The 20918-nt window shown below is 39.6% G+C and overlaps 1 protein-coding gene across 4 annotated transcripts in view; it reads right to left on the bottom strand.

The window, feature by feature from the left end:
• Positions 1-20918, bottom strand: part of NRP1 (neuropilin 1) — a 114201-nt gene that overhangs the window by 31180 nt on the left and 62103 nt on the right. For all 4 annotated transcript variants that reach the window (XM_079300252.1, XM_079300253.1, XM_079300254.1 and 1 more), the window contains exons 7-8: positions 19866-20032; positions 2284-2439 (exon numbers count right to left, since the gene is read on the bottom strand). In XM_079300252.1, the coding sequence (XP_079156378.1) occupies positions 2284-2439; positions 19866-20032 (323 nt within the window). The remainder of the gene's footprint in view (positions 1-2283; positions 2440-19865; positions 20033-20918) is intronic.

The following is a 20918-nucleotide window of genomic DNA, read 5'->3' as shown; positions in this document are numbered from 1 at the left end:
GCTAGAGAATCTCAGGCTCAAATTAAAGATTTGGATTTCAATTAGGCCATGTAAAAATCCTATATGGACTTACAATAAAAACATGTATTATTTTGCTGACCTTGGGCTCAAGATATTTAAGGTGTATTGTGCAAACTTTGCTTTGTTAATCTCCTGTTTTCAAATCCTTTTCAACAAGTTCTCAGAATTTCTTTCTCCTTGCATATTGAGACTGAAGTCTATTTAAAAATCTGTATAGCAGGCTCCAAGATTTTCCCTGCATCCCCTGAGGCTGGCAGTCAAATTAGATGAACAATGAGACTTCCACCAGAAGCACATGATTGTGCTGTGCTTTCATGTTGAGGATCCTGCAGACACACTCCTTCCTAGCCCAGCTGAAACCTTGCAATGTTCCAGTCCAAAGAAGGTGATTCAGCTTCCTGCTCCTTCCTCACGTAGAGGGGACCAATTTCCTGTTGTTTTCCATGGATGCAGACCCCTCTCCTTTTATGGGAGATTCTCCCATTTCTTACACATACTGTCCAACTTTCCTGTTTGTTCCTTAGAGTAGCTGCATTAATTTGGAGCAGAGGCCAACAGCACATAGCTGTCAACTCATAAGGCTCAGTTACATCTCAAGTAATTTAAGAGATTCATATCTAGTAAGAGATTTTTAATGGAACTGCATCTCTTTCCAAAAACTTATTTTTTTCTGTGAGAACCTGCTGTAGTTTTCTAGAAGTTTGTATCTGACAGAGAAAAGGGGTCTTTTTTAAAAGTACACAGATTCTTATGTGCAACACTGGTGTATGGCTGCCTTGAGACCTGTGCAAACTTTTAATTTGAATTTAATTATCTGGTAGGGAGACTGGTGTATACGTTTTTCTTGTCTTGATCAACAGCAAAATACTGCCATTTTAGAAAACCAATTTTTTAAATGAACTTTTTGTAAAAGTGACACAGGTTTAAGAAATGTTCTTACTAATTAAGTACAGCACGTGCAAGAGAAACTCATGTAAAATACACTTTTGGAGAGTTTACAAATTGAAGCTGGTAATGAAAATCAGGCATGGTCTGATTTTGAAAGAAGCATTTGTTCAGATTACAGGATCCAGAGCCAGGAAACCCCGTGTCTCATACCAGCCACTGTGCTGGCTCCTCTTGTGACTTTGGGCAAGTCAATAATTATATCTGTATATACATCACTGTACAGTGCCCACATTGTGTCATTTGACTTTCAGAACTTCCAGTAAAACCAGAAAGATAATACCTGTCAGAGAGAAGCTTTCAGTATTCATTTTGTATTATTTTCCAAAGTGCTTCAAAAAGCAAGATATATTTGTTAAACACTGCTGCCACATTGATTAGATAAATGTAGTGGACTTGGCATAGCACTTACAGACGAGTCAGGGACAAACCAGTAACCAAATATTTAGAGCTAGATAGGGTTACACTGATAGAGTTTGATATTGCCCAGCTCTTCTGTGCCTTTACAGAAGGGTCACAAAAAAGCTGTTTTGAAAGGAGGTGCCACAAAACTTTTCCAATTGCATCAGCCCCTGGCAGCCTCTGGGGATGCTGCTCTCAGGCACATCCTGAGTGAGGTGGGAAGGGAGGCACAGCCTCACTGGGGCTATTCATGTGAGAGCTGGAGCAGAACTGACTTCTCAGTAATGAGCTTTATGCTCACAGTAGCGGATAATGACAATTCTTCTTATGAGTGTCTAAAGCTGTTTCAATGGGAGGTCACAGGGAGCAAATCTGATGATAAATGGAAAAGTGATAAAAATCTATAAGGATGGAAAGATGAGCCTAATCATCTGTCTGCATGACCCCCATCACTGAGATACTTGGAAGTCTAACAAACCACTAATCACTTGCTGGAAGTCCTGCATGGCTGTGCACAGGGAGCTGAGGCACTGACACATTGCATATCCAGAGCTTCACTGCAGATAATGGACAGACACATTTTTTGAAAAGTCCTGTATAATGCTTTTCTCAAGGTCACATAGAAAATCTCTGAGAAACAGGGAAACAGCAGAACAGTCCAGGAAAAAGACACAAAATTACTCTAATTATTGTAAGTTCAATAGATAGGACATCACCTTACACCATTTTCAGCTGCTTTAGGCTTTGCATAAACAATTTCTGTGGCCCATTACTACTGAGACATAAGCTGGCTTTTGGCTTTGGGAAACAGTGCTGACTAAAGCTTTTCCCTCTTTTTAAAATAGATGATAGCAACTAAATAGTTCAACAGACTATTTCTCAGTTGAAGAGAGACAAAAAAAGAAAAAAACTTACAACAGGCTTGTTTCCCTCCTTCAGTGTAATCCAGTCCTCTCCATTGGAGCTGACATCTACACGGTATGTTTTCAGATAATATTCTTTCTTTGTTTCTTTTGAGATGGCTCCTTGGGTCCCAATTCCAGAAACAAAGCGAAGAAGGCCCAGGTCTACCTGTGGTAGAGAATAATTTGGAATGTGAAGACAACTGGTTCAGAGCATAACAACATTGCAGCAGTGGCACACTCTCTACCTCATCCTGTCTTCCAAAAATAATAAAGATTTTATAAAAATCAAGCTGCAAAATATTGTTGACAATAAGATAGACATAATCTCCTCTTTTGTAAACAGCATCATCACAGAAGATGGGAAAATTTGCCTAATTAGCCGGGAATGTTATTCACACACCAGAGAATTCTCTTTCCTCTGCGAGGGAGGAACCAGAGACACCATCAGTGTGAGTGGGAACCACCAGACTGCAGAGGAGTTAGCAGAGAAATTCCTCGAGGACCAGTCTGCTGAACAGCCCTACTTAATACTTTCATTAAGCACTTGCATAGATGCTAATGAAATTCCCTAAGGACACTGAGCTGCAAGGTGTTGCCAACACAGAGGAGACTCATGCAGTGAGAACTGAATGACCCTGAGGACTGCAGCAGCAGAAATAGGATGGAATTTACTAGGATAATGTCAAAATTGTGCACTTAGGGAATGATAACAAGAATTCTGCTAAAACCCAGAAGATCGTCACTTGCAAATGTATATTAGTTGGTCACAAAAATTATTACAAATCACTGTATGATTTTGTTAGGAAAAAGGTAAATTAGTTGCTAGTACTGTATGACATATTTGAGGAAAACAGAAAGAAGCATGAGCACAAGTGCAGTAATTCTGTTCCCACTATCAAATGCCATGAACTTCCATCATTAGAAAACAATGTCATTTTGAACCTGCTGTAGAAATGAACATGAGTGTGTGCTAGAGGTCATCTCTCTTCTCTCTCTTCTTCTCTTGTGGAAGTACATTGTCCATTATAAATGGACAAGTGATTTAGGTTAACCTTGCTCTCCCACATTTTTTATTTTTCATCCAGGTATATTCCTTATCTAGCTCATCATGTGGTATCAAAGTAACAACATATTTGGGAGAATGATGTGGGGTGCAGGAATACAGGCTACTCAATTCTGCTGGCAAAAGAAACCCTTATCCCAGTGCACAAGTCCAGCTGCCAAATAGCTGAAAATGGGCATAAGACTTTCTCACAGTCAGGTTGGTGACCACAGTTCTGAAACCTCTGCCATTTCCTTATGGCCCACTTTTAGACATAACAACAAACTAATTAAAATCTAATTCTTCACTCTCTTTTTCTGCAGCTAGAGCCTTCTCTTTGTTTCCTAAAGCACGTAATTTCATTTCAGTATAAAATGAAACTATTCACAAAATATTAATCAGTGTAATTTAACTTCAGTAGTACAGAGTTTAGTAGGATAATATTAGGTTGAATTAACCCTTCTCAAGTAAATGGCCCTGTGAATGTCCCAGGCTTTTTCATTATTTCCATAGTATGTAGGATACAGAATATGTGTCCTGTGCCCCACAGGCATCCTTTTTCCTGTATGTCATATATCCAAAGGCATTGGAACAGTTAAATCAACATTCTCTCTCAAAAGGCTGAAGGAAGCACTATTGAGGACAGTGCCTGCTCTCTCAGTGCCATGTCATATGCAAGGCATTTTGGAGCTCTCCAACACAAGAATAGCAGCCTTGTGTGTGACAGATAGAACTGGCTTTCAGGGCAAAGCCCCTGCCCCAGTTTGGAAGGCTCATAAAGTCTGTATGTAACATTTTAGCCCCTGTCTTCAGGGGTGAAATACTGCAACGTTTTGGTTTTTTGTGATAAAGAAATTTCAGCCTTAAAAAAAAAAAAAAAGAAAAAAATCCCAGCGCCACCTCACAAAAACAATCAAGCGATTTAAAGCAACTGGAGAGTCTCAGATGTTAGATTGTTGCAATCTGAAAGTTAATGGGGGAATCTGGGCATCATTGCTCAGAGCAATCTCAGCTTAACTTCAAATGCTCTCCAAGCTGTACTCTGCTGATTGTAAAGTGTGCTGCACTGAGTTATGTCCAATACCACATTCACTTCCAGGCTGAAGTGCACTTGAAAATCTGGAAGTCTGAGGGAGCGCAGAGCTAAGTTATTTAAATGATCTGCTTCTCTTACAATTTGAAACAGCTCTTCAGTTTTGAAATGATTAGGGTCCCAAGCCTGTACCATTCCAACTGATTTGAAATTATTCTAGTAGAGGCTTTTTAATATACAGTAAGTACTTCATTGTGAATAAAGTCAAGCAATGGTCTACTACAAGAGTTCTAGGTATTTGAAGCCAAGTTAAAATTTAATATTGGTGGCTTAGGGAGATTTGATTATTTGATGCCTAACTTAACAATTGCTACCAGTCACTGACCATTCTGGCCTCAGGCTTGTCCTGTCAGCAAACTTCAGGCCCCCAAATTTTGCTTGGTCCCAGCTGGGATTCAATACACCTTCTTAACTCCAGGGCACTGAGCATCCATCTTACCGCCCAGGATTAAATCCCAAACATACAACATATTCAGACATGTACTTTCATGCCTAAAACCTGGCAGAGCTCTCTCACTGGGAGAGAGGGAGACTCTGAGAGGATTTCTGATTTATTGCCTATAAGGAAGGAAGGAAATGTAACCTCATTAGCCCTCCTGAGCTCCAGTAACTAAGAAAAGACATTACTGCAGGAAGGAGGGCTCTCTTTGTTAGGGAACACATCTCTCTACACATAGATGTGCTCTCTCTTCAGGTCAGCAAATCTTTATGTGCTCTTGAAAACTGGAACTATGTCAACAGTAGTACTCCCCTGGAGTGCCTGGAGTCTGACAGCTCAAGTGTTCAGGACAGTTTTAAACCCCTTGCAAAAGCAAGCTGTGACCCTAGACCTGCTGCATTCCAGGGGCTGTTTGCTCACAACCTGATAGAGGAAAGAAGAATAACATTTCTCCATTGGTGTTTTGTGAGAAAGAAGCAGTGCAAACAAGAAAGGTGAGATTAAAGAGCAGAGCAGCAGAAGGATCTCTTGGAATTTTTAGTACTAGCTCTGTGTCCATGAAAAGGTCCAGGAGAGAGCTGGGGCTTAAGGCATTTACTTCCCTTTGACAGTTCTGTGCAGTGGCCTCTGGAGGGGAACTGCTCCTCTCCAGGTGCATGCAAACAGAATTGCAACACTGTGCACCCCTCTGAGGTGCCTAAATATGTTTGCAAATTAAGCTCTAAATGTAGTAATCTTCTCTAAGTAAGAGATAGAAATGAATTATGTAGAAGACTACCTCGGAAACTGCATGACACATTTCAATGGGCTGTTAAGCTCCCCCTCATTAATCACTTTGTGATGCATTTTGTTTTTGTTCCAATGTTTTTTGAAACTTTGCTTTCCATAAAATGCAAAAAGTTGTCCATAAAACACAGATTCTAAATGTCACTGGGACTGTTCAGAATTGAAGCTCAACCATATCAATTGCTAGTAGCAACTGGAACCTGAAGGCACCAGAGTGTAGCTGTGATAAGACACAGCTCTTCTCTATTTTTCCCAGGAAAATCAGTGCAGAGGGTAATAGCTCTGGAACAGCTGTGTCACCAGACAGGAATTCTTTTGCATCTTGGAGGATTATGTCTGTAGAGCCCACCTCTCTGAGTAAGTTCCAGTCAACCCAGTATGTCCCCTCCAAGAAGTCTCCAAGTGTTAACATGACCAGAGGTAACCCATTCTTTTCAGATTCAGGCTACTCCAGCTATGATTGCAATATAAGTCTTTAATAACTAGCTTTTTTTTTGGCCTTCCTGGTCCTTTTTGTTTCAAGAACTTGTGTTTCATGTTAGAATGACTGTGAAGAGATGTGGTGTTGAAATATGGTACTTTTGAAGATGAACATCAAATGCATTTCCCTGCAATTATTTGACATTTAACGTTCTGCACATATGATAAACAAACATCTGGTATTTATTTTAGAAAATGCAAGCGATTTTGTAAGTTATTGCAAGCCTTATGGCTGTGATCTGAGATAGGCAGCTGTCGCCAAACCTGAAATCTTCACATTTCAATTTCATGACCAGAGTTTCAGCTTTGACTAACGGCAGCATATTTCAAGTTCTTTTTTTTTTTCAAATTTTCACTTTCATTTAGATTAAGAAGCATATCTCTCTTGGAAAATGATGCTTAAGGGCCTTATCTGAAAACACAGCCTTTGATAGTTGCCTGTGCTGCAAGGTGAACATCTTTATTTGAAAATGCAAGTCTGGTAGCAGACTTGCCTATAGGAATGGGCCCCTTACTTACAAAAAAGTAAGGAGCATCTCAAGTCTGCATTTTTTTTTCCAGGAGAGAAATGTTAACTTTTTTTTTTTTTCCAAAAAAGTCTCACTTGTTCCTATTTCTAAAACAATTTTATTTCCTACAGAAGCATATTGCAGGGCACTAGCTGCTTCTACATATGAATTACTTCCTTTCTATTTATTCCACAATATCTCCTAGCATTCAGGAGAAATATTCTTATTGCTGTACTACTGTCTCCAAAAAATGCAGGTGGGTGATACATTTTTAAGGCAGAGATATGCAAGTAGAGGCATATGCATTTTATTTAAGACCAGTTAAGGAGAAGGAAAAAAATAACATTTAGCTGTGCACAATGCTTCACATAGCAAACCTGAGCAAACTGCTGGATAAAGAATGACACACAGCTACACGGCTTGAAATTAATATTGCTGCTTCCTGTTGCCATACATAACTAGATTGTAGCATGGAATAGCTTATCTTCAGAATGGAAATCTATCTGCCTTGTTAAATAAAATACAGTCATTGAGGGAGCTGTAGCAAGGGAGCAGTTTTGCCAGCTTTTAACACTCCTACTGTAGGTCTGTTCAACAGCCTGAGAAAATAAAGTACTGAGTGCTGGAGTTTGATTAACAACAGGAAGCTTTTTGTTGTGGGCATCTCTTGTGGCTTGAAAAGCTGTACAATCCATCACTTGACACAACATACCAAAGAAAATATTTTTAGAGAGCCGTGTCATTTCCCTAGATAGCATACAGTGCTCTGAGTCAGATTAACTGTTGTGACGCTTCCCTGTTCTGTCAAATATTTAATTAAGCAAGAGTTGATCTATTTTCTTAATGCTGCTGTTGATTTGGCCAATCATGCTTTCTCATGAGGTGTATACAACTATGACTTAATTCCTTAATTTCTTAGGTTGTAATGCTAAGTAAAAATGGGACAGACTCCAGTAGAAATCCTGAGAATAGTCTAATTAATTTGGTTGGGAAATTACTTCCAAAAGTCTTCTTTCTTGAAATGAGTAGTCATTACAAGAACACAACTCCTTGATTAATGTCAGGTTGTAAATATTCATCCTGGATTTAAGTGAAAATAGTTAAGCCTGTAAACTACCTCCAATATTTGTGTCAAACTCCCAGTGATACTTGTGGCAGCTCCATAAAGAAAGTGGGGAGAAAATATTGCTCTTATTAAGATCTCTCCTGAGTCACTGAAGTCTTTCTCATTGACCTTGACAGCAATGTCCTGAAAGCCCCAAAAGGGAAAGCAGCTAATGGCATGCTCAGCTTGTAGTCCGTGCCTAACAACTGTCCCCAGTCAGCATGTTTTACTAAACTGATGCTTATGTGACTTGGCAAAAATGGGGAAGCATGGAAGAAGAGATGAGCAAACATTCAAGCCAAAGACATAAGAATGCTTGGCAACAAAAGGGAAATGAACCTTTCTTTAGCAGCTGAAATATATATTCCTCACAATCCTCACCTTCTGTTAAAATCCCTTTCTGCAGAAGAAAAAAACCTAAGTGTAAAGATTGCCCCAACTGAAAACAAAGAATAGAGTCAAAGGATGCTATCAAGTTGGTCACAGGATTAAGTACAGTAACTTTTCTCAGAAGCAGATCAGACAGTTTCTATAGAAAAAAAATTAGGATAATGGTGAAAAAGTATGACTGATAAACATAAGAGAACCTCAGTCATCATTATGAGGCCGGTTCAAGAAGGAAAAGATGCAGAAAGCATAAGAAAAATGAAATCCAGAAACATAAAGGAAAAGAGAAAAGACAAGAAAAGAATAAAAGAAAAAGCTTCTGTGTCTCTGACAGAGAAAAGATAATGCTTGTGTGGGCTGTGTTGCATCTGGATTCATGGCACATTCTCCCACTCTTATGTTAATTTTTTTTTGCATAAATCAGAAGCAACTAATTAAAAAAGAAATATTTAATTCTGACATGTTCTTTGAACTGGTGTTCCATCTGGTTCTGTTTGAATAGTAAAATCTGCTGTAGTCATAAAAATTGGCAAGCAGCACTCTGGTAAAGAGAAACAAAAGAGACTCAGTACAGCAGGTTAATACACTAGCATTTTAACTGGAGACATTTCCAGAATTCAGCAAACCAAATTGCTCCAGTATGGAAACTATAAAGATCAGATGTGAAAGAGAAATGCTGAGAGGGGGCCAGGAGCAGCACTGCCACCAGTGTGACCCTCGGGGTGTGAGAGCTTGCCTGGCTCAGTAAGGGCAGAGCCCTGCTCCCCAAAACTCTGGGTGTGAGTCCTTGCAGGAGCCTGGCTCAGTAAGGGCAGTGCTCTGCTCCCCAAAACTCTGGGTGTGAGTCCTTGCAGGAGTCTGGCTCAGCAAGGGCAGTGCTCTGCTCCCCAAAACTCTGGGTGTGAGTCCTTGCAGGAGCCTGGCTCAGCAAGGGCAGTGCTCTGCTCCCTGAGAGGGTGAAATGCACCCAGGCACACACAGGGACAGGGAATGATCCCCCTGCTACTCATTTGCAAGCTGCATCTCACAGCATTCATGTGGGGCTTTGATGCACTGCCATCTTTATTCAGAAGACTCAGAAAATACCTTTTTCCTAATTTATTTTTCTTACTTGAACACTATTTAAAACCTGAACACCAAGATACAATAAACTCTGATAACAAAGGGAGGAAAATGTAATCGTATTGGGTTTTCTATAGACTCTGGGATCTAAGCAATCAGCATCTTATGCCATTCAAATCCTCTCTGTAGCAATGGAGAGAAAGGCTGATTAACTCCCAGTGCTTTAGAAAAAGATTGTTTTACATCTTGCAGGAACATATCTTGCTGTGAAATATTACTTCTTTAAAATGAAAACCTTTGCTTCAGCACTACATTAACTTGCAAATGGATAACCTAAGACATGTACAATGACTTGGTCAAAAAAAAGGAGGAATGTGAATGGCCCCTTTCTCCAGCTAAGATACTTAGGAACCCTTGCTGAGCAATAAATGAGTCAGGAACGTAATACTTTTAATTAACGTTTTCTGAATACTTATTTGTAATTTACATTTAATTTTAAACCTGAGCTTAATCCTCTGATCTGGAATGAAGACAACTATTTAGTGCAGTTTGAATGTGACCTTCCCTGGTTTGTGTTAGAAACTATAGAAAAGGGAAACTCTATAGCAATACTTGCAGAACCACTCTTTTCTGAGAGGACATAATTGTAGGACTTTCTTTTCCCTAAGTGTACTGAGCAACTAATGCACAAATGGGAAACAAGTAATCCAAAGCTTCTCTCTCAGACTTCTTCACATGTGAATAACCAGACTTTGGGGGGAAAAAACCTGAATTTTGCCTATTAAGTTATTTTGGTTTTTTTTTTGGTGCCAGCTGCTGTCCTGTCAAAATCAGGGGGTACAGGCAGAAGGGCTTGATTTATAATTGTGGTATTTTGAGTATAAGTACAATACTACATGTGTAAACACACAGTAATAACTTCTCCTTCCTGTTTCACAGCATACCTATGCTAATGGTGTATATGGTATATATACTGTGCAAAATGAAACCTCTCCTGTCTCAGACAGCACACCTGGATGGCACAGATAGATCTGACTGTGCAAGCACTGAGTTCAGCGTCAGTTCCACTGAAATAACTGGAATTTACTACACTCAGATATTTTTGAGAGTTCAGACTTTGGGCTTTCTCTAAAAAATCACAGCAAAATGAGAAAAAAGTGCCAGTGTCTGTGATATAATACTTTTTAAGCCTAATTTCACTGGAATAGGTGTACAACCTTTGTCACATGGAAATACAGGTATTTTCTTTTGATCAGCTTTCTCATCTTGGAAAATCAGCAGAGCCTCTTTAAATCAGTCATTCATCCACAGGAGTCTGCATTCATTTATTCTCTGTTAAATGGAACTGTCAGTTTTGTTGCATCAAAATTCGATTTTCTATTTCATACACATTGTATATGATGATTTTAATTTACTGCTGGGTCACCAAGCAAGTCACTGCTTTTTTAAAATATGAGTTTCTTCTACCTTCTAGAAAAATGTCAGGTGGATACAGTTAGTGTGATGAGGGTGCTGTAAATGTCTGGTGAAAAATGAGAGACAGACTGCACATGCAAAGATTATTTCACATTTTTTGTTATGTCCCTCACAGCTCTGAGGAAATGAACACATGTAGAATAAATACTTCTGAGGCTGTGATTTGGAAGACCCACTGCTGAGAGTGGTGCTCTAATGCTGGTGGAGGAAGTGGGACAGCAGAAGGGATGGCACAGGTTACTGACTAGCAAGACAACTTCCACCAAGTGCTAAAGCTTAGCTTTAGCTTTCAGCAGGGAGACTGGCTGCCCCCAGCTCTGTCCTTCCCTCAGCTCAAAATTCAGGCAGGAGGATTTTATTTCCAGGGTTTCTTTGGCCATATAATGGTGCCTGGTTTTTGTACCCCCACTCTACCTATCTAAGAGCTACTCTATCTGCAGTTATGTGAAGAGAAAAGCTATGCAGTTTTAAGTGCTGTGGACTTTAAAAATAAACACAGGATGTATTTTCTTAGTTAAGCGTATCATGAAAGGGGGGAACCCTCCTATGGGCAGCTAATTTTTGAGGCCTGATAACATTTAAAAATTATTCTGTGCTATGTTAACCCTTCAGTCCATAGCTGAAGTTATTAGTATTTGCACTGGAGAAGAACCTGCTCCTGTGTCTGTTATGGCTGAAAGACACTTTAGTAGAATAACCTGTAACCTAAATACAACCAGTTAAAATATACCCTGGCTTGATATGTGATAGGACAGATTGGTCCTTTCATCATCTTCAAGAGGATCAACACCAGAAATGAGTTTAGCCTGAAGTGTTCAACACAGAATGGTGCAATGAAGAGAAAGACCAGACTGCACAGGTACAGCTGGTTGGTGAAGTTATGTGTGAACAGCACTTCCCTGATGAGAAGCCAGTTGTGCCTGAAAACAGAGGAACCAAATCTCAGTTTCATGTTTGGTCCACTGTATTTTCTCTGCTAGCAGCTTTTGTTTACCAGTCAGCTTTGGAGGTTATTCTGATGCCTTTTTAAAGGCTTTTTTTGAAACCTTAAATGAAAACATTAGAGGCAAAGACAAAATGAAATAAAGTGTTTCCTTTTTGAAAGATGCTATTTTTTTTACCTTTTCCTGTGGGGGCAAGAAGACAAATTGCTTTCTGAAGAGCAGGTATTTACCACTTGGAAAAAATCTCATTTATCCTTCCACTCTACCTATTTTGCTACTGCTGTGAAAATGTCACCTAATGGGCAGAACAGAATTGAACCGGGACAGAAAAGCAGGATGACACAAGGACAGGGGAGGTAAATAATAGCTCAGCAACCGAAAATCTGGAGCATGGATGCTGTGATGGGGAAGGGCCCATAGGACTCATGAACTCTACAGCTTCACACTACTGTGCAGGTGTGGAAAGAGTGAATAAAAATGCATAATCATCTGTGCAAAGCACTCAGCAGCACACCTCTCATCTCCAGCCCCGGGTCAGCCCCGTGAGAACAGAGACCTTTAGCTCAGTAATAACTCTGCTTATTATAACACACCTCAGCTGTGTGCTCCTACCCCAGGCTCTGTTTCCAGCCACTGCCCTGAGTCACTGAACTCCCAGCCTTGAGCTTTATCTCACCTTCACTCTGACACCTGCCCAGTCTCGCAGATTAATTTATTTCTGCCAGACTCAGAAAAATCTCCCTCTGAGATAGCTTCCTTTACATCTGCAGAAGGTCTTGGCTGGGCTGCTGCCTCAGATGTGTTGCTTGGTGTGCAAAGCTGCCTTGGCCCCCACAGGGTCTGCAAACCATCTGGGAGGGAGCTCCCCTACCCAGCAGAATGGCACAAACAACTGATTTCTTGGCGTGATGGCAGCTCAAAACCCAGCAAACTGTAGCAAATATTTTGAGTTGAGCCAAACATGTGAACCATTGAATGGATAAAAATAATAACAAAAATGAAAGAGAGAGAAGAACCACTTTGTACAGAGTAAGTGGATTTGATTTCTGTGAAAGAAAGAAGAACAAGATGTGATTAAAAAAACCCCAAAACAAAACCAAAACAAAACAAAACAAAACAAGCCTGTGGTGGTTAGTTTAAAACTAGTTTTAGTTCTGATTTAAAGATTTTAATTTCTTTGCTTCCAGGAGCCAACAAGTGAAAGTGAGACAAATTTACAAAATTATTTTAGTAGTTGCTGAACCAGTGCTTTTGGTGGACACATTTTTAATTCAGTATCTCAGCTCCAAAGGACCATCTGTCTTGCAGCCATTGAGGGGATGTAGGGCTGGACTGGGAAGAGGATGCATAGGTAATTACAGAGCTACATACAAGCTACTGAGATCTCTGCATAATGGATCCCCTGAAAAAACTGAAACTATTATAATGATTAGGCTGGCAGTGGAGGCTTGGAGGGGCTCTGCTTCTGCTGCTCCTCCATATGTTGCACTCAGGATTGCTTGAAGCCACACAGGACTCCTCTCTGTATTAGGCCTGATGTTGAAACATGTCAGAGGGAGGTAGAGAGGATTTTCTTCTAAACTGCATTTTGCACCTGCACTTCTGGAGCAATACGGCTGCCAATGGTTTTGCACAGTTCTCTGAGCATCTCTTCAGCCTCCCCAGAGTGATAAATCTATGGCTGGGAACTTTCTGGTACTAAAATAGCTCTTAAAGCACTTTGAATAATCAAAAAACCTTCATACTTTGTAGGGCCCTTTTATTTTTCCCTCTCCCTCTAGTCTAATTTCAGTACTTGCCTTTGTGAAACTCTACCATTTATTCCCATGTCACAGTAAATAAAGGTATGAATGTATCCTGCTGGGTCAATTAACCCCGGTTCTGCACTGTGTCACAGTCTGTGCTGGCTGTGATTTCCAGAAAGGAATATTCTTTTGTCATTCTTTGCCCATGTGCAAAGCATGTTAAGACTGCTAAGATAACTGTAACACTTTTTCACACAAAGCTAACTCTGCTTTTTGTGATTTCTGGAGTGCAGTTATGAACTGTAAAATGACATGAACCAAATTCATGACTTGTAATCTAAAGTGGTAGAGAAGACAAAGGACTGACAGTTTTTGTGCTTTAATGTCAGTGTGCTCCCTAATGATGGGCAAGCCCCACCACAAAGCCTTGAACTCCAGCTCTCAGGCAGTCCTTCAAAGGCCAGGAGAACTGGGAGGCTGAGATTTCCTGGTTTTCATGTTATTCTATGCTGTAATATGCTGTACTTCACTTCTGTACCAAGCTCCAAAAGAAACAGAAATAATAATAAAAATAACAGGCATTGTTGACTAGAACATCCGTGAGTCTTTATGTGAAATATTTAGACAAGCTTGGTGGGTAAAGTCAGCCTAAACAGCTGCCTGATGTAAGAATTAACCTGTTAATGAAACAAATGTGCTGTGCAGCAGCAAATATAAATACTGACTATGTTTTTAAGTGAATACCTGATAAGGAAATCAGCTATGACACAGACAAAAGGTCGAGACACCAAATGATGAACTGCAATTATTTTCAGAAGTGATATGGAAATAAATCAGTATTAATCTATATACCAGCCCACATCAGTGATGCATGCTCCTGGGTTTTGCTTACAAAGGAGCAAATAATGAAGAATGTAGGTTAAAAACTAAAGGAATGAAGACAAATGTGGAAGGCAAATTCCATCTCAGAGCTCCCTCTCAGTTCTGGTGAAGTAGTGTATACAGAGAAATGCTTTAAATCAATGGGAGTATATTTTCCTTGCACAGCAGAGTTAGTGTTGAATAAACAACTGATATTTCAATCAGTGAAGGCAAGGGGGATCTCCCAGGCTGTTTTTTGAGGAGACCTATTGTTACCTCTCTGGCCTTTCTCCAGACTCCTGAATGCTGCAAGAAGCAGAGGGAGAATTTTGCAACCAGATCAGCTGACATTCCTAGGGCTGACTGGTCTAGAGGTCTGGAATTGCTGCAGGGTGTCACAGGCATGGGAGGCAGTGAGATAGAGACTGGCAGGCAGAGGCCAGAGGGAGCAGACCAAGCTTCTGTGCTCCCTGGGCCAACCCCTGAGTCTGGAGGTTTACATGTGCTATCAGGTCTGTGTTCTGCTGAAAAATCCAGCAGTAAAAATTTGGGCTGGATTAGCTGGATTTATGTCATATTAGCCAGAACATGCAATAAGGAGTTCATCTTAGAGTATGGCCCTATGACAGCTGCAGAATGACAGATATTGCTGAATTTAGAGCATTATTCTACTTCTGTTAACCCCCTGTTAACCTTTTTGAACAAATTTGAACTGGCAGAGTGTGTTTATATCAGACTAGTGCTTTTTTGGTTTATGGGTGCAAAGTTTTGATCTGATATTAGAATTCTTAAAGCTGGATTTATGGTTTTGTCCCACCCCAGACATAATGTGAACTGAAATCTTGTGCTATTAAAAAACACTTTTTGGTCTCTGGGCAAGCTGGAGGCCTCACTCACTGTTATAGGATGAGAGAAAAATTGTGCCACCCAGAAACTCTCATCCAGCTTGGTGGGAGTGCAAAGATTTGTGTTATATGCATTAGAAGAAACGTTTTGATAGAAAACACACAGATCCTGCATTTAAAGTGCCCAGAAGGTGTTGCTCCTTGTGGGTTTGAAAACGCAGCCCATGATGAGGATTGATGGCAGCAGGGGCTCCCAGTGACCCTGGCAATAGGCAATCAGCCTCCCCTCCAAGCCACACACGAGGTTCCAGGTGTCTGTGGCTGACTCCTCTCCTGTGGGTGATCCTCTGGAGCTCCCTGCTCCTGCCCTGGGCCTGCTGGACACAACATGGGGCAGCCCTGAGCCAGAAGTCTTGCCATGCATGGCCCGTGGCTCCTTCTCAAAGGACTGAGAAATAAGATGCAAAGGAACCCCTAAGTATAAGGATTTTGCATGTTATTGTTTCAGATAAGTGTAAACGTAACTGCTTTCTTAAATGCGAACATTAAATCGACTCTGTAAAAACACAATTACTGCTGCCATGGCAGGCATCAGTTGTCCCTTTTGAAGGAATGCCTTGAAAATGCAATCATAAAATCCCTGTGCATTATGGATTTCATTAACATTGTACTCCCCTAGGATTCCCAACTGCACAATAACAGGAGTTCTTTAAATTTTAAATACCACAGACAGGAACAATTTCACTAAAACCAGATGTGAAACCCTTGCATGGGCCTTCTTACTGGTTCTAAGTACTGAAACTGGCTGGTAATTGATACCTATTAACATGTTTGTTGTTCAGATTACAGAAATGGAAACACTATACTATTTTTCCTGTCAAAGGATACGTTAATGAGGGACAACGACTTACATTGCAATGGCAGTTCCCTGCTCTTGATTAAATTAAAGGGCTGGTTTTATTTTTTGTTTTAAATTATGCTGTTTCAAACTGAAGGGCAGTCAAGTGTGTGAAACATAAGTGCAATAAACAAGTAGGCTGAGCTTAAGGTTGAGATGCTAATAACATCCCATATAACAATAAACTGCCTTCATGCATATTTTTTGGCCCTTGTTCCCTCATGTATATCTTTATTCCATTCATATTGGAAAATTCACAGACTTATTAATGTTTTTAAAGAAGAAATTCAATCTAGAGTGACTCTGTTTCTGATTAAGGAATCACTCCAAAGCTCATGTTAGCTGAGCAATTTTCAAAGTGTGTTTGAGGGTAAAAATAAAATGGAGAAAGTACGGTGCAGACTTACAGTGTGACTGCACTATGGCTATTTTGAATCTGAGCTTTGGCATTGATTTTCAAACAGCTAAGGAAAGGAAGGGAAAGGCAACTTTCACTTAACAGAGCCCTGTAAGCAGGTGGCACTCAGATGGACTCAGGAGTTCACACCTGTCAGCCACAAAGGAGCAATCTAGTTTTTCCACAAATGGATGGGTTTTGGGTCCACAGATGGAACTCATGCAAAACCATTACTAATAACAAGCCAACACTATTTCTTAATTATTTTCATCAAAATGGTCCAAAAGACTTCAACAGCTCAAAGGAGACAATAATATCTCATGCCCTCTAGACGTCCTCTGTAGATATCAATCTCCTTTGGCTGATACTCAATGAGGCTTTCTGTTTCTTTTGTCTTAACAAAAGCATTAACCTTGAAGGGAGAGGCAAAAGGAAGGGAGAACTGTAATATTTATCCTATACAAAAAAACCCCAACACACTGAGGAAATTAATATTTGGAGCTGAGTTTTCAAGCTGTTCTGGCCATATATGACTGTACATAGCTCATATATATGCCTTAGTTGCATATGCACATTAGCAGCTCAAAGGCAGATATCACTAACCAGCTGCAGTGTTTGTGCAGGTATGGAAACCTGCAATTATGAAAAAATAAATGATTAACAGACATACACAAAACTTCTGTCTCTCAGAAATTTTCCATAGGCAGAAATTTTCACTTTGAAAGTTCTAAGTTCAGCATTGCTGTATCCTTCAGCTTTGTTTTTTTGCTGTTGAATATCTTCTAGAGTTCTGCACTGTGCAGCAAAAACCAATTTATGCTGCACTGCACAAAAGCAAATACTTCACATAAATGACTAGTTTACAATAGCATGCACAACAAAGCAGAACAAAGTGACCTCAGTCCTTCACATACAAGTGTCTTCCTCCTTTTTATAAAATATTACAATTTTTTTCCTATGGGTAATTTCAGAGTACTTTATCAGTTACATCTCCTTGGTTGTTTGTCTGTAAGCCCTTATGGAGATGAACATCTGCTCCCAGGGATATTTGTACAGAGGAAACACGGGACTTCAATATTTTACCCAGACACAAATTCACTTGCACTTACTGCCTCTGCAGAAAATGAGAGTTCATATGCACAAGGACCCTCTTATTGCAGTTTCTGATAGTCTGAAGCCCTTAGCACCCATCTCAAGATTGCCAATTAACAGGAAAACGTTTAGAACACAGTTGGAAATTTGAATTATCAATGTCAGTATAGAATTAATCCAAAGTAAAAAAAAGCATAAGAATTATCCGAGCCAAAGATGAGTTAAGGTGCTGTACCTTGGGAAAGGGGATGATATACTGAATTTCTGAACTAGCTCAGTTTCTTGATAGAAACTACTTAGCAGTTCTTCTGCAGCATGTGTAAAGCATCTCTACTCAACTCAACGAATCTTCAAGCAAGACTTTGTAGCCTCAGTCCTGCCCAGAGGACACAGCCACAGCCTAAGTGCTCTGAGATGAAGCCTCCCTTAGGGATTCTGGTCCCTCCACATGGGTCCTGAACAGTGAAGGAGATGTCCAAGGGATTCCTCAGAAACAAAAAATGGTTTGTGCTGCTTTGTCCAGACTAGGAGATGATGATGAAATAGATGAAATAGGTGAGAGCTGTGGCATGAGCAGCACAGCATGCAAATAACCACCAACTTCTGGGCAGATGTGGTAGCTGGAGGCAGCAAAAAACTGCTAAGAATTATTCTCAGTGGTTGTTTCACTGAGCACCCTGGTTTGTAGCAGGAGTAACAGGAGGCCTGAGGTACCCTGAGTTGTTTAAAGCATAAAACCTGGAGTAATTTGAATTCCATTATGTGTCTGTTAGTAAAAAAGTTTATGGTTAAAAGAAGTCCTTTGAAACTTTTTCACAGAAAGATCTAGTTCTAAGTGAAAGGATTAAGATATATATATATATATAGGTAATATATAGGGGTGTAGTTATCATAACTTAATATTAAGTTAATAAGCACACAGAACACATGAATGAGATTTGACTGACTCTCTTGTTTTGATTATCTGGTCATAAATGTGCAAGTGACAGCAGAAAAGAAGGAAACAAAGGAAAAGTGGCGACCCTCTGACCAGATGAAACACATGGAATTTGATTCTGATGCATTCCACCCTTTTTCCATGTGCATTCCATGGATTGCAAGTGGCAATGATTAATAACAAGCCTTGCACTTAGATAAGGCTGAGGAGATTTTAATGTTTATTCCTAAGTAATGAAAAAGGATCAAGAGGGGTTTTTTTTTGTTGTTTTTTTTTTTTGTTTTGTTTTGTTTTTTTGGTTTTTTTGGTTTTTTTCCACTCTCAGGTCTGATTTGGCTGAGCTCTGAAGAGCTCAGGATGCACAGGGGCCCCCAAGCAGGACACCTGAGAGTCCCGTTGTGTTCCAGGGATCAGAAATGAAAGATTTCCCCCTCTTTCTTCCTTTTACTAACTACTACTCAACATGTTTTTGAGCCTTCTTGCAGACATCAAACCTCACAGGAAACATCAGTGTGAACATTTGTATGAAAGGCTAATAAGGCATTGTTTTTATATGTCAGTTAGTAATTTCCTATAGAAAATAATAGAAGCAGGAGGAATGTTTTAAATCTACAAGTTTTCAATATTAGTAATATAGATATAATATGCTTAAGCATTTGTTTTAGCTTCTGCCAGCAGAAATAGAATCTAGGTTTCAGGTAAGTAGTGTAAGTCAACTTAAAATTGAGGAAAATCAGTGGTTTTTAGAATCATGATATCAATACTCTGCCTGCTAGTATGGTTTTATTTTGTACACAGTAATTGATATGAATAATCTGAACCTGTTCAGGAGTTATGCACCATTCAGCTCTGGACCTGACAATATATAACAACAAGCCCAAAGAGACTGAGTGAACTCAAGGAGCCTCTTCATGTAACAAATGCTTGCAGGATTTCTCCCACGTTAACAGAGCAAAGCCGAGGCAGCCCATCTTGGTAATGAATGTTGTGTTTAAGGATGTGGAAGAATAGCCACCAGACAGAGACCATTGAACTCATCCTGTGAGTAACACACTCTAGGAGGGACAGAGGTCTTCTGAGGTGAAATCTGAGTGCATGAAAACACCACTTTGTATTAATGCTTAACTGTAATCAGCTAGAGACACAGCACATGCTCAGTTTTCTGGGACATTCCACTTTAAGTGGATGTTAAACTAATATTGACTTTTCCACTAAACCAAAATCTCTGTTGTTTGTGCCCAGAAGACTGCAAAAACAATAGATGTGGGAAGCAGAAGAATTAATCTTCCTGACCTTTTCTTTTTCTATGCCTTTGGGAGTAAGTCTTTTTTTGTCTCTCTAATGGGGAATATGAGCTATTCACTCGCAATGATTCTTAAATTATGTAGAGGTACTTTACTGTGTTATTTTTTTTTTCCTTTCTTTTGCATTCTCTGCATTCAATAAACTCCATAGAGTATTATTAATAACCTCTTTAAAATGTTATTTTTTTACCTGTATCCATTCTCTGATAGAATCTTCCCCTGGGGTCCATCCATTCTCAGGGTAATTTAGCCGGGACCTTTCTGCAGACCAGATAGCACTGTACTGGGAGGAGACACTGATTTGATCAGAGTGAATTTCTCCTGACTCCATACCTAGTGGTTCCATGCACTGGAAATCTGAAGAAAAATAAATTACCATCATTATTATGGTCAGCTTTTTGATTTAGACTTTGAATAATAAGAACATTTCCCTGCTTTGAATATGAATATCTAAAGAATAATTTTTTATGTGACTTTGAATACTTTAGCAACTTTAAGTGAGGCAATGTTGGGCTTATGGTGTCATTCTTAATACTGCCATTCGAGTTGCCATGGCAATTCCTGCAATAATAATACTATACAAATATTTTTAGCCCAGTATTGTGGCCATTTCAGTATAGGAAAGTAGAAGTGTCTATCCTAGGCTAGCACAGACACTCCTATGGATTCATAATATAGAACAATGCATGCTCACTTCAAAATTATGCACAAACCAAGAAAAGACAAATTAGATGACTTTATGAAATAATTTTATTTTCAAACTATTTACTTCAGTACAAAAAATATAAAAGGCTTAAAAATATTAAAATTTTAGCCACTCTCTTTGGATTCTGGACACTGGGATGAAATAGATCAACAAAATTTGAATTTGAGCCACAAAATTATTGACTTAAGGAAATTATCACCTCCTTCATAATGTGGTGTATTGTAAATGAGTTGAATATCTCCATTCAATCTCTTTTTGTTGACACAAAAATTACCTAGTTAATTTAGAATCAATTGATTTCCTAATCACTACAGTGAGTTCAAAGGTTGATAGGGCAGAGTGACTCAATTCTTCTCTCAATCTTTAAAAATAAAGGCTCTAACCCCCACTAAGGCAAGAGAAGGCACTAGCTTCAGACAGATACTCACACCCAGGGGGGCTCCTTCATGTCAGAAGTTTACCAATCCCAGTACAAGGGCAGGAGAAAAAAACTCCATGTGCCTATGCTTCTGTTCAAGGACCTCACACTATGGAAAT

This window comes from Erithacus rubecula, assembly GCF_903797595.1.
Source record: "Erithacus rubecula genome assembly, chromosome: 3".
NCBI classification, from domain to species: Eukaryota; Metazoa; Chordata; class Aves; order Passeriformes; family Muscicapidae; genus Erithacus; species Erithacus rubecula.
Note: the sequence above shows the minus strand (reverse complement) of the source record. Positions and strands in the feature narration are given on the sequence as shown.